Source organism: Aquila chrysaetos, chromosome 2, assembly GCF_900496995.4.
Source record: "Aquila chrysaetos chrysaetos chromosome 2, bAquChr1.4, whole genome shotgun sequence".
In the NCBI taxonomy this organism is placed as follows: domain Eukaryota; kingdom Metazoa; phylum Chordata; class Aves; order Accipitriformes; family Accipitridae; genus Aquila; species Aquila chrysaetos.
In genome coordinates this window covers 72242449-72254674 of record NC_044005.1, presented here as the reverse complement: position 1 = coordinate 72254674, position 12226 = coordinate 72242449, and the positions used below count along the sequence as shown (strand labels likewise).

The following is a 12226-nucleotide window of genomic DNA, read 5'->3' as shown; positions in this document are numbered from 1 at the left end:
TTTTTAAGTGATGCTGCTTTTTTTGAAAAAAAACCAAACAACTAATCTCTGCTCTTTTCCTTTAATAAAGCTCTTTGTGGCTTACAGCAGGCTCAGAGCCACAATTAGATTTCCAGACATTGAACAAGGATATATATTCATTAAGCTAGCGCACTGCAATCTTATGTGCTATGCAATCTTATGTGCTATGTATTCTTTGTACTTAAACTCAGTAAACATGGGGTTAAGGGCAATGACATACTTTTTATTTTTATCTAATGTTTTAGCCATAATTGTTGAAACCAATTGTCCTGAAGTGTCTTAAAGAACACTGTGAACAGAGTTAGCAAAAGCCATAAAGTGTAAGAAACAAAGAATTCACATATGAAATGCATCATATGGAAAAATTTCAAAAGCTTCACTTTTGTAATAGTCACAAATAAGAAAATGTGATAATATAAACAGAATACTAGAGGCAACAGGACTGTGAGTACTTAATATGTAAAACACAAGAGGGTATTTTATTAAAACAAGCCTCTGCACTCCACTGCCTGATTCCTATTGCATAAAAAGCACTACCATAAAAGCCTACCTTTACTACATATCTAACGCTTCAATTTATATGGGCCCAACAAGAACATCCATAAATCAAATGCCAATTATCCAAAACTACCATTTAAGAAAAAAATAATTATAAAAAAAATAATATTCGTATAAATATCACTGACGAATAACATCTTTAGAGCTTACAGTTTCACTTGAGAAAACTAAATGCCTGTCATACAGTCTCAGAAAGAAAATCTAAGTGCTCTGAGCCTTGCACTTTAATAAAACACAATTTTAATAAATTATGAAACTGCTAGACAACAGGATGTATTGCAATTTCTTTAAGTTGGCTCAGTGACATAGAACAAACCAGCTTTACATTCTTAATAAATGTCCTATAAATAACAACTTCCTTACACGAGTCACAACACAAGTACTAGTGCCATTGTCCCCAAAGGTCAGACTGCCTCCTGCTAGCTAGAAGTACTAACAGGTGCTTGATGCAAGCTCTGTTATCGCTTGCTGTTTCTTTTACGACTAACAGTACCCTCTACTCTGCAAGCAGAACTTCAATGATGCTTGTACTCCTTAGAGTATTGTAACTAAAGAAACTGAAACTCCCACAGGTTGTTCTCAAGTTCTGGAAACTTTCTATGTCCAGCCATCTTGTCAACTGCAGACAGTAAAGTTGCAGCAGCTGGGAAAGAAATGCTGACACAAAAATACTAGTGCATTTTTCCCAACATGTCAGTTGTCTCAACAGTGAAACTTACAGATTTTTTTCTTCCTTTGAAAAAAAGTAAATAAATTAGTCAATCAACTTTTTGGACCAGTAATGGCTTTTCAGTGCCACTAAGTGGCACTGATTTCTTCCTTCCCCTCCTCTGTAAATAGCCTGTCAGCCTTTCAGGAGCACAGACACAGGAAAAAAAAAAAAAAAAAAAAAAAAAAAGAAGTGTCAGTTGTTTAATCTCAACTTAAATAAAAGCCCAAAGAGTCAGTTTTAAGAACTGGGACAACTACATGGCACATAATCAGCTTACCACCTCCTATACACATGAAGGAACTTAAGTAAATAGGTCATACAGAATTGGATCTGAAACACTCGGACTTTCGTGACCAGTTATCCTAATTATTTTACAAAACAAGTCTTTTTCAATGAAACAAGTCTACTCCGAATTATATTTTTAGTACAAAATAATATTTTAATATATCTGATCTTTTAATAAAAATTAAAAATGTTTTTCAAACATGGTTTAATGTGTAGTGTTACAGGTGCTATACTACAGATTTTCTAATAAAGATGGTGTAGCCTTTCCATTTGAAAGTCTTCCTTCTCAGCTGTCCATGAATATCAAGTAGAACAAAAGTCAACCTAGAAGACTAGAAGGAGACAATGGCTTTTTCATAACTTTGCTTTGCTTGAAGTGTCATCAAAAAAAAGCAGTTAATTGAAGCACTGTGTATTAGAAAGAGCTCCTCACATTGCATGTCCCAAGGGAACTTCACAGCCAACACTCTGAAAACCTAGGAGCTATAGCAATATGACAGATGATGCTTAAGGGAAATTAAAGTGACAATAGGGGAAGCACACTAAAGCAAGATATTGGTGGTGGGGAGTGGAAGGATCACAGGCACACAGACAATGGAGGAGGAAGAGAAGAATCATGGATGACAACAGGCTGTTCTGGCAAGGGGTTGGGAATAAGCGTGACCAGGCAGAGGAATTGTTAAAAGACCTATCCTACATGCAGTAATTGTTAATGCACATTGTGTTTCCTTCTGTTTAATGATAAAAGGATAGAAAAACCTCTTCACTGATAGCTTTTAAAGTTCAGTGCATATGCCAAAAGACTTAGTTTAATCCTATTAGACCTGCATCATCCAACTGTATATACTGTCTTGCTTTTAACTTTGTATGTTTTAATCGCTAACATACATATAACCCTCCCAATAAAGGCAGTTTCACTAACTATGAGTTATTTAAAAGGAAAAAAAAACATCTTGCTCCATTTCTTTTCTGAAAGATTTGCTTAAACAATATTAAGCCTTCCTCAAACTACTAAGAAACAGTGCTATTCCCTCCCCCACTGTTACACTCTCAACACAAACATCACCTACACAGCAATTTCAAACAATGGAGCACACCAGTTTCTCATCTTTCTAACAATAAAAGGCTGCACACTTTATAAAAAACATAAGCAAAGGGAGGGACATAACAAAAGATGCCTGCATATAAAGTAAGGGAGTAGATAATGTCATTGTTGTTTAGGTCTGTATCTAGCTGGCAAAACAAAACAATGCATATTTTTAATGACTGGACTGGCAGTATATGTATTTAAGCAAGCTTAAACACCTTACATACAGTTTTAATTGTTTTTATCGTTTCAAAGCAAGACATGAGTTGTTAAAAGTTATGTTCTCTGGAACACGCCAAATACCACTTAAGAGTAATTCAATACAGCTATTTTGACTTTTTTCTAACTTGAGCATTCTCAATGTGGGCAACAGCTGAGGAGCAAGGACAGCATGTCAAATGAGGAACAAAATACTAGAAGCAATCGTATGCAGAGTTTTGACAGATGTACAAAATAAATAAAAGAATAAACCTGTTTCTCTTCCCCAGAGCAACTCCCTTCATAACAAGTAAAGAACTTCTGACAGAAATACAGAGCCTAATTTTCTATTTTTACTAGTAATTTCAGTGAATTCAAGAATTTTAACTCAATTACATCATCAAATTTAAGTTATTTGTGAATCGTACATTTCAGATGGCATTTTGGTTTTCTATTCTCTCAATTTAGTACTGCTCAGTGAAGTTACATTTACTCTGTATCTGTAAAAATACCTCACAAGCTGCATGGTCAAGGCAGAGTTACAGACCTACCTGGAAAAGCTAAAATCTTCTTGAAAAGAAGCTTCTGGTTACTACAGATCTTTACTACACAGTACAAAGTGCAATTTTTATATAACCTAGTACCTACATTTTTCACAAGTAATCAAATTGTAGCACAGCCTCTACATCAAAAAACTTTAAGCATACATTACATATAACAAAGAGACCCCAAGAATATTCTCTGCCATGATCAGCGACACTTATAGCCAGTAACAGAATCTAGTAAAGTCCTTATGTATGCGGTATTTACACCTTAGGGTAACCACGCTGCCCTCTGGTCTATCAGACACACAAATTCTGAAATTACAGGTCTATTTGCAGTGAAAAAAACATACCAAGTTAGGGCATTTTGACCATGTCTGATAATGGTTAGCTTAAGTCAAAACTCATAAGACTTGTATGATTTTGCCTGTACTCAAAATCATCGAGCACCATGAGGAATAAAAGGAATTGAATTAAAATCTTCTAATCACTACAACATACTTCATTTTGTTAGGATTAATACAAGAATTTTTAAATAGAATTCAGTGAAATTAGGTATTGCACAGAAAAATAAGGAAATTCTTAAAAAATAGCTTGTGCCTACATCCAGGAAAAGTTTTTTATCTCATTTTCAATTATATATCAAACTGAAGCTTCTGCTACTAAATAATACACACAATCAAATTGAAACAAAAATCAAGAAGCAAGGGCTTTCTGAAGATACAGCCTAGCAGTGACAAAGTTTAGTTAATCACAAAACTGTTCTCTTGATTTCAATATAGCAAAATAGTATGAATTAAGTTTAGCAATGAAGTTAAGACTTTGCAAAAGACCCACACCTAAGACAGCTATGTCAATTATGTGATAAAAGCACAGCTGCACCTTCCATTTCACATTATTCCATACTCAATTTTCACCCTGTATTTTAATAGGGAAAAGAGATGTGACCTTGCTCTGAAACATACCTCTTTCAGAAACTCTTCAAACTGCTCATCTAATTCTTCTTTTGAAAATCGATGAGCCATAATCTGCAACTGGATGTTACCTTCCAAACAACTAGTTTAAAAATGAAGATTTAAAATGAAAATAAAGTTAATTAAAAGCATTCTAAAATTAGAAGTGCCTAGTGATTTGCTGCTTTCTAGAGAGCTATAAGCAAAAAAAAAAATCTCGAGAGAGATGCCAAATTTCATTCCTCCCGCCCCTAATCGAAATTATTTACTGAACGAGACAATCAATGCAAACATACCTGGATTACCCAAATTCCTTATGATCAAAATACTCATTTCCAAAACAACAGTTTCAGCATTTAAACTTTGAGGGATAAATAACATATGAGTCTCTTCACCATCTTTACATTTTTCTTCAAAAGACAGCTCTCTTAGCTACACACAATTAAGCATTTTGTCAATGATCAAACAAGAATCCGCTGCAGTAATACTTCCCATCCATGTTAAGGGCTTTTAACTCCTTTCTATGTTTCTTCTCCAAAACTGGAGACATCTAGCATTATAAGTTTTGTTTCATAGTCTCTGCTGTGCTTCGGACTCAGTAAACAATAAAAACATGGAAGTCTTTTAAGATTAGAGGATGACATTTGGTTTGATCTGTCCTGACACAGAAAGCCAAAGGCACTTGCCCCTCTCCCATTCCCAAAAGTCTGCGTTGACTTCTCAGGTATAAAATATGCCCCCCCCCCCAAAACGCTACAAAGCTTTTGTATATCCCACTGCTCAACGCATACGGCTACCTTCAAAATTGCATACGTATAGCAGCATTAAACTACCCTAGCATCTTCCTGGCTGAGAAGTGCTATGTAAACGTAAAAGGGCTAAACATTTGCAGAAATGGTCTTACCATTAAATAAAACTTCTCCCAATATGGAGCCGTCTCAGTACACAGGACTGTTACCTACCTAGTAAATTGATTTTGACAGGCGAGTTGTGACAACTGCTTCCTGCTTTCACTCCTTATTCATCCATAGACCACCCGACACTTTGGCTTTGGCAGTTTAAAAAAAAAAGAAAACAAGTTATAGCGGACTGCCCAGACTTTGAATTGAGTAAGATATCCTTATGTAAGCACTTGGACAATATCTCTGAAAACACAGTAAGAAGATTAAGAATGTTACCTCTCATGACACACGTAATCCAGTGTCCTTTTATACTTTTACATCAAAGAACACTGGATGCTAAACATTAGGTGCTTTAACAGTTTACTAGCTGTGCCAACTACTTCAGCAAGCAGAGAATACTTAACTCCAGCCTTACCAGAAAAACAAACTGATTCTTCTGACATCACCTGTACTTCTGTCTACCTTATAATTACAGCTTTTATAAAAACTAACCGTATAAAACTTTATTTTTCAAAAGGACAACAAATATGTCGGACAATTTCCATAACAGAAGATTACAGACAAACATTACCCTTATCAAATACAGCCATACCTTTAGAACTGGAGGCTTGCAAATGACTCTGTACATAAAAGTCACTTGCTGGGGTATTTGCTATAACACAGTGCGGAAAGCCAAAGTTTTGGGAAGGTATGGCTAAACCACAGGGCTGAAGGAAAGCTTCTACAGCCTAACACATTTCAGGTAATCTTTTCACCACCCCAGCGCTAGGACCAGCCGTCACCCGGTCCTCCTCCAGCTTCTCCTAAAGCAGACGCCGAGCTGGCACAGGCGGCGGCCGGGCAGCAGCAGCAGCCCTGGGGCCGGCGGGCCGCGCTCCTCCCAGCCCCAGCCGCGACTCCCCGGCTCTCCTCCGGCCGGAGACGAGCGGCCGGCCGGGAGGAAGGAGGGAGGGAGAAGAGCAGCCCCCGACAGGGCACCGCCAGGCCGAGCCGGCGGGTGGGGCTCGGCTCCGCGGCCCGAGGGGACGCTCCAGAGAGCGGCGGGGGACCGGGGAGGAAGCGGCTCAGAGCCGAGCGCTGCCCTGAGGGCGGGCGGCCCGCCCGCTGCCCCGCCTCGGGGCGCCGGCAGCGTACCTGGCCCGCGTCGGGCCCCTCTCCGTCATGGCCGCCTGCCTCGCCGGCGGCGCGGTTGCCTAGGAAACCCTCCCGGCCACCGTACCGCCCGCCAAAACTGACCGCGGGGCGGCGCGTCACGTGACTCCCCCCAATCCACCGGCTTTCCTCTCCCCCCCGCCGGCGACGCGGGTGGAAGACACGTGACGGGGGACAACGAGGGTCCGGCGCCCATTACTACCGTGGCAAAGGTCACCTCCCCTCGGCCCGGTCCGGTCCGGTCGGGAGGGAGGGGCGTCGCGGGTGGAGGCGGAAGTCGGGCGTGCGTGGAGTGAGAGGGCGGCGCGCGGGGGTTGGGGAGCGGCGCGCATACGGGCGGCGGGGGGAGAGGGGCGTAGCGCCGTGAGGGGGAGGTCGCGCCGGGATAACGCGGCGGCCGGCGAGGCCCGACCCCCCCCGCACCTGCCGCCGGGGCTGCCAGCGGGGCGGGGGGAGGCCGCTGCCGGCCCCGGGGGCTGCTCCGTCCCGTCCCGTCCCGTCCCCCACTCCTCCTCAGGGACGGGCTCGGGGCCCGCTGGGCGGCAGCGGAGGTACGGGACGCGGCGTTGGTGGCCCGGCCCGGCCCGGCCCGTCGTCCCCTTCCCCGGCCCGCTGTCGGTTCTGCTGAGGTTGTCGCGCTGTTTCTGTCCCCTGCTCTGTAGGAGCTGCGCGGGGTAAAGCGGGGGGATTACAACAGAATTCGGTTTATTTCTCCAGCCGGTGGCGATGCGAGGCCGGCGCAGAGGACCACCCCTGCTCCTGTTCGGGAAGCCTGCGTTGCCACCTGCAGCCGAGGTCTCTTCCTCACGTTTCTGAGGGAAGCGCTTCTCCGGGAGTCCTTCAGCTAGCTGATCTTCTGGAAAAGCAAGATGGAAAGAGTTAATCGCTTCCCCTAATGCAAAGGTCAAAACCAAACTCATCCCTTATCGCTCTTACCCAGAAATCCTCTTCTAAAGCTTTTCTAACATTTCAGCCTCAGATGTCGGCTGCTGTGCTTTTAACGCATTTTAGCACATCTCTGGAAATGTTTAAAATAATGCGGAGAAATTAATGACCCCTGTTTCCCTGACCACTGTCTCTCAAATAACCACAGAACAATTGCAGTCTGTGCTTGCATGTGCTCTCCAGCTAGGGTCTGTCAGTTGTGTTTGTTGTGAGAGTCACGTTGCTTTAGGAATTTTTACGCCAGCATTTAGTAAATGGCAAAATAAAACAAGCTCACTTAAGAATACAAATGAACGTTGTTCGCGCACACACACGTTTTGATTCTCTGTTGGGCAGACTTGGAATGAAAAGATTTTGAAAGAAAGTTTTCTTCGGCAAGTGTTGGATACTCATCGCAAGTGAGAAACTAGTTAAAATCCTATTACTGTCTCTCATTTCCTGTTAGCTTGAGAGATAAAGACCGTGCTTCCAATATGGCCTTTATGTATCCCAGATTTTTTTATGCAAGTATAAATTACAGTTTAAATTCATCAAAGCAAAGAAATGCAGGCTCTGTATTTTCCACCCAAGTCTATAGGAATTACTTTGCTAAAGGTGCTGCAGTGCTTCTTTCAATCAGACCTTTTGTCTGCAGATGGAGTATTATATTTTCATTTGCAAAGTATGGGTCATTCATTTCGTCTTTGTGCTCAACTTCTGCTGCTGTCTATGGGAAATGTGGGAGCTGATCAAGGACAGGATGCCCACATAAACTAATATACTAGAACAATTTGTTAAGCGTGACAGCCTACTGCTGGTGAAAACATCAGTTTCCAGCGTTTGCTCTTTTCTCTCATCTCATGAAAAAGCATGGAGCGAGGCATGAGCATTTAAAGAGAAATATGGAAATTAAGGGATGTCGGTCTGATGCTGCATGCCTTGATCCTGCTCAGATTTAAGCCAATGCAAATTTTGCTGTTAACTTCAAAGCAATAGCTGTGACATCATTCATTGATCATGAGAGTTACTTCATATATAATCAAATAATCACATCAAGGGCTCAATCCTGCAAGCTGCTAAAAAACTGTTGCACATTGAAGCCTTTCTGTTTGCAGAAATATGTTCAAAGAGGCTTGTACAAAGTATAGAAAAATGTGCGGAGTGATCAATGCTGTTGGAAACCTCAGTGCCCATATGGGAAGGAAAAAAAACCCAAACCACTCTTGATGACTGTGGTGGAGAGGAGGCATTGCCTGGTGTTGAAATGTCATCCAGTGCATTCAAATAACATGCACAATAGCCACTTGAAAGATTTTCATTTCCTTCTAATGCCAACCAGTTGGAGCAGTTTTCTCAAGAGCTCTTGACAGTGGAGCTTAAAAAACGGAGAGCAGGGCTAGCCATGAATTTCAGCCAGGAACGTGGCAATTTGGGCGGCAATGCTAATAAAGCAGAAAGGCGGTCACAAATTCTGAAATAGATCCTGCTGGACAGAGCCCCAAATTATAAGGTAAAATTCTGGCTCTGCTGACATGGGTGGGAAGCCTTTGTTGACTTCTGTGAAACCAGATTTTGCTGCTGTAGTCATTGGCTTCTCATTTAAATGTGTGGCATGTGTACACTTAACACATTTTTTTTCTCCAGGTTGCTAAAATATAAGGCTTCATGTATTAGAGTAATAATTTCAAACAATTAATGGTGAAATTAAAAGGGATAAAATATCCATACTTTTGGTTTTGCTCATCTCATTTCAGATTCGTATAATCCATAAATGTCAATGGGGAAAAAGACATCAAATAAAAAAAAGAAACAAAACGTCTGCCACATCCACTTTGGCTGAGGCATTGCATTAGATAGTATTTCAGTACTGAACTTGCAAATATGTGAAATATGAGATTATGATAACAAATATTTAGCCATATTCTTGATTATGTTTTTTTAAAGGTTAACAGTTTCATACTGAATGAAAAGCAAACAAACACTGGTGAATTAAGAAGTTAAAACTGCATTCTCTGTGCATGCCCACTGTGATAATACTTCCTTACATGACTATGCAATAAAACCCCTTTCCAGTATACACATCAGAAAAAGGACGAGCCTTCCATAAAAGTACAAGTTGCACAGAAAATGGAAAAATTATGTGGAACTGTATTTTGTGTGAGAGAAAATGGTAGTCTGTCATCGTTAAATTAGGATTAGTTATAGTTCACCTAACTATAATTTCAGTTTAAAAGATAATTTTTAATACTTTCACTTTCGTTTCACTGCAGGTCTTATTTTGTTCCGCCACTGATTAGCTGTAGTCCTGAGATCCCGAGGGCCAAATTTATGGTCGACTGTGTTACGGTAGCTAGCCTGAACTCAGCTTAGCATCTCACCCCCCGGGTCTTTTCCATCATGCAGTTTCTCCATGGGCTGAGAACTAAATTCTGCGTCATGTTTCAAATTATTCCAGAGGCTTAGACCCGTCGCTAATCTTATTTCTGCTTCACGCTTGCATCCGTTGAACAGAGCTGCAGGTTTAGAAGCTGGGTTGTCATGTTGCTGGTCATTTCCCGGTTTCTGGAAGTTAGACATGCACCGTTTCGCAGACTTTTTGAAAACGGATCATCCCTTTGGCTCATTTGTGTAAATGCTTAGTTGCCTTAATGTTGTGCCCTGTGCTGCCAACTTTTCAGTTCCTCTGGAAGAGGGGTATTGCAAAGTTGCTGTAATTACTGGCTGCAGGAGTAAACCCTTCCCCATCATAGAGAAAACTGTGCTATCACCAGCAAATATAAGCAGTTAAAAGTTCCTTCAAGAGGGTAAATGTTTGCAGTCAATAATTATAGCTGCTTCTCACTCTCTCAACTTAAAAGAAGTGCATTTGCCAACATGTAATGCTGCTTTTTCTTCCATTTCAAGATTCTCTGTGAACTTGTTGGGAAACTTTGCTCTGCTGTGTAATCCAGCCAGTAGAGCAAGATCCCTCCTGTTACGAGCTTTCAATTTTGACAAATCCTGGGAAAATTGTTGTGCAAAGATAGATACAAACATGGCTGGTTTGACCAACCATAGCACATTTGAACTAGCCTCATGATCCTATCCCATGCCTACTGCTGGTCCTTCTTTGCCAGTGAAAATACTCAGTGCTTGGCATCGGGCGACACACCTATGACTCCTACTCCACACGGGGGTACTGGAGAAACAACTTGGGTTGCTCTCACCACAAAGTCGTTTGAACTGCAAACCCTCATCTGCCATGAATATTCTCCTTTGTATATAGAAAGTTTTATAATAATTTTTTCTCTTTGCGTGAAGACACACCGCGTATCTTCAGTTCAGAAAAAACTAAGGTAAATATTTTTATAAAAAATTCTTAGTAGCTTAGAAAAGATTAAACTCAGAAAACTCAGCAAAGAAAAATTAAGTGTTCTGATTTATTCAAATTTTTCAGATCTGTAAAATCTCTCGTTAATCCTGACAACATATCTGCTTAACACTGGCAAGAATATTAGCTTTGCATTTCAGTTTTTCACTTGGTTATTTTTAGTTCTTCTGAAGCCTGGGAAATAAGAAATATAACCGCTTTGAACAGTCTGAAAGAGCCAACTCTAGCAGGGCCTCTGAATCTGATTAGATAAAACAACAAAGAGGTTCTGTTAGGGCAGAGGCAGGAAGAACTAAGGTGGGTGGCAATATCTGTCATAACTCAGGGGAAATGTAGCCTCAAAGCACTCAAAAGTGGGTGAAAAAAATAACATAAGCAATAGACAACTTTCCCACATCTTGGGTCACTCTCCAAATGCAGTTTGAAGAATTTTCTCTGCACTCAACTTTTTTTTTTTTTTTTGTATTTTTAAAGTACAATAAACAGCACATGCATGTGTGTTTATCTTAAAAAGCTAATTTAGGGGAACATCATTTCTCTGCAGAGAAGTGTCCGAAAAAGTACAGTATGGCAAGTGCGATTACATTTGTCGGTACAGAAACAGCGTAAGGTCTCAAGTGATAGATTTGGAATTTTCAACATTTTCCTCTGAACGTAAGCTAGCTTTAGGATTGCCACAGGAGATTTCTCCCTAAAATACAGCGAGTCATAACATCACATTTTGTCCTACTGGCCAAAAAAGGATCTAACTGTTCTGTTTAGTGCAACTGGGAGGTCTTCAGGTTTTTGGGGGGTTGATTTAAAAATGATCTGTTATTGGAGTGGTGGGAACATGGAACACCCACTTGGCCAAGGATCGTGCTTCCCTACTTTTAGTGCAGGATGCTTATTTTGGGTTGGAGTCTCTGCTGAAGTGAAGAGGTAGAAAGAGAGATTTGTGCGTCCTCTCAGGAAGATCAGTCAAAATGTTTTCAAAGTTGGCTGCAGCTGAGGAACATGGTGCTTGTTCCTCGTACGGAGGCGTATGAGACCAGTCCCTCCAACCTGTTCTTTACCTGCGTGTAACTGCTGGCATTTCTCCGGTAACTCTAGGTCTGTCTTCCCCAGGACGGATGTGGGGCATAGCGGCAGGTGCATACCTGTATGATAACTGATGCTAATCCGATAGCAGTTTGTTATCGCTCCAGTGGTTCAGCCCTCCGTGCCGGGCTGAGGGCTTCCAGCATACTTGCGTGGCTCTTTGCACTGAAAGGGAGCGGTGGAGCTGTAAGCACCAGAGTTCAAGCTTGATGGGCAGGGTCTACTCGACTCTTTGTGGCTTCTGGCAAAAGGCTTGTAATTATGCTGCTGAGGTAATAATTTCATTAAGCAGTTAGTTACTGGACAAGATTGTCTTCTGGCTTGAAAGGTCATTACTTTGTTAATGAATCGCTTGCATTGCCATATACTAGCCTACATTTTTAGAAAGAAAATTTGGAATGACCATTGATTTATTTGCCAGGAGCTTGATTTAACTTTTAAA

At 41.3% G+C, this 12226-nt stretch overlaps 1 protein-coding gene and 1 long non-coding RNA gene across 9 annotated transcripts in view; one reads left to right on the top strand and one right to left on the bottom strand.

The window, feature by feature from the left end:
• CEP162 (centrosomal protein 162) overlaps positions 1–6689 on the bottom strand; it is a 49257-nt gene extending 42568 nt beyond the window's left edge. For 3 of the 7 annotated variants that reach the window (XM_030039292.2, XM_030039312.2, XM_030039322.2), the window contains exons 1-3: positions 6393–6581; positions 5319–5404; positions 4369–4459 (exon numbers count right to left, since the gene is read on the bottom strand). In XM_030039292.2, coding sequence (XP_029895152.1) covers positions 4369–4428 — 60 coding nt within the window. In that variant the 5' untranslated portion in view covers positions 4429–4459; positions 5319–5404; positions 6393–6581. The other 4 variants (XM_030039308.1, XM_030039342.2, XM_030039301.2 and 1 more) reach the window with 4 other exon arrangements.
• LOC115351929 lies at positions 6689–9413 on the top strand. Of its 2 annotated transcripts, none has more exons than XR_003926954.2 (2): positions 6689–6961; positions 7128–9413. It is a non-coding gene; the product is annotated as an uncharacterized LOC115351929 (long non-coding RNA). The 2 variants fall into 2 exon arrangements; XR_003926952.1 differs by having other exon boundaries at positions 6689–7039.
• Positions 9414–12226: the final 2813 nt, after the last annotated feature.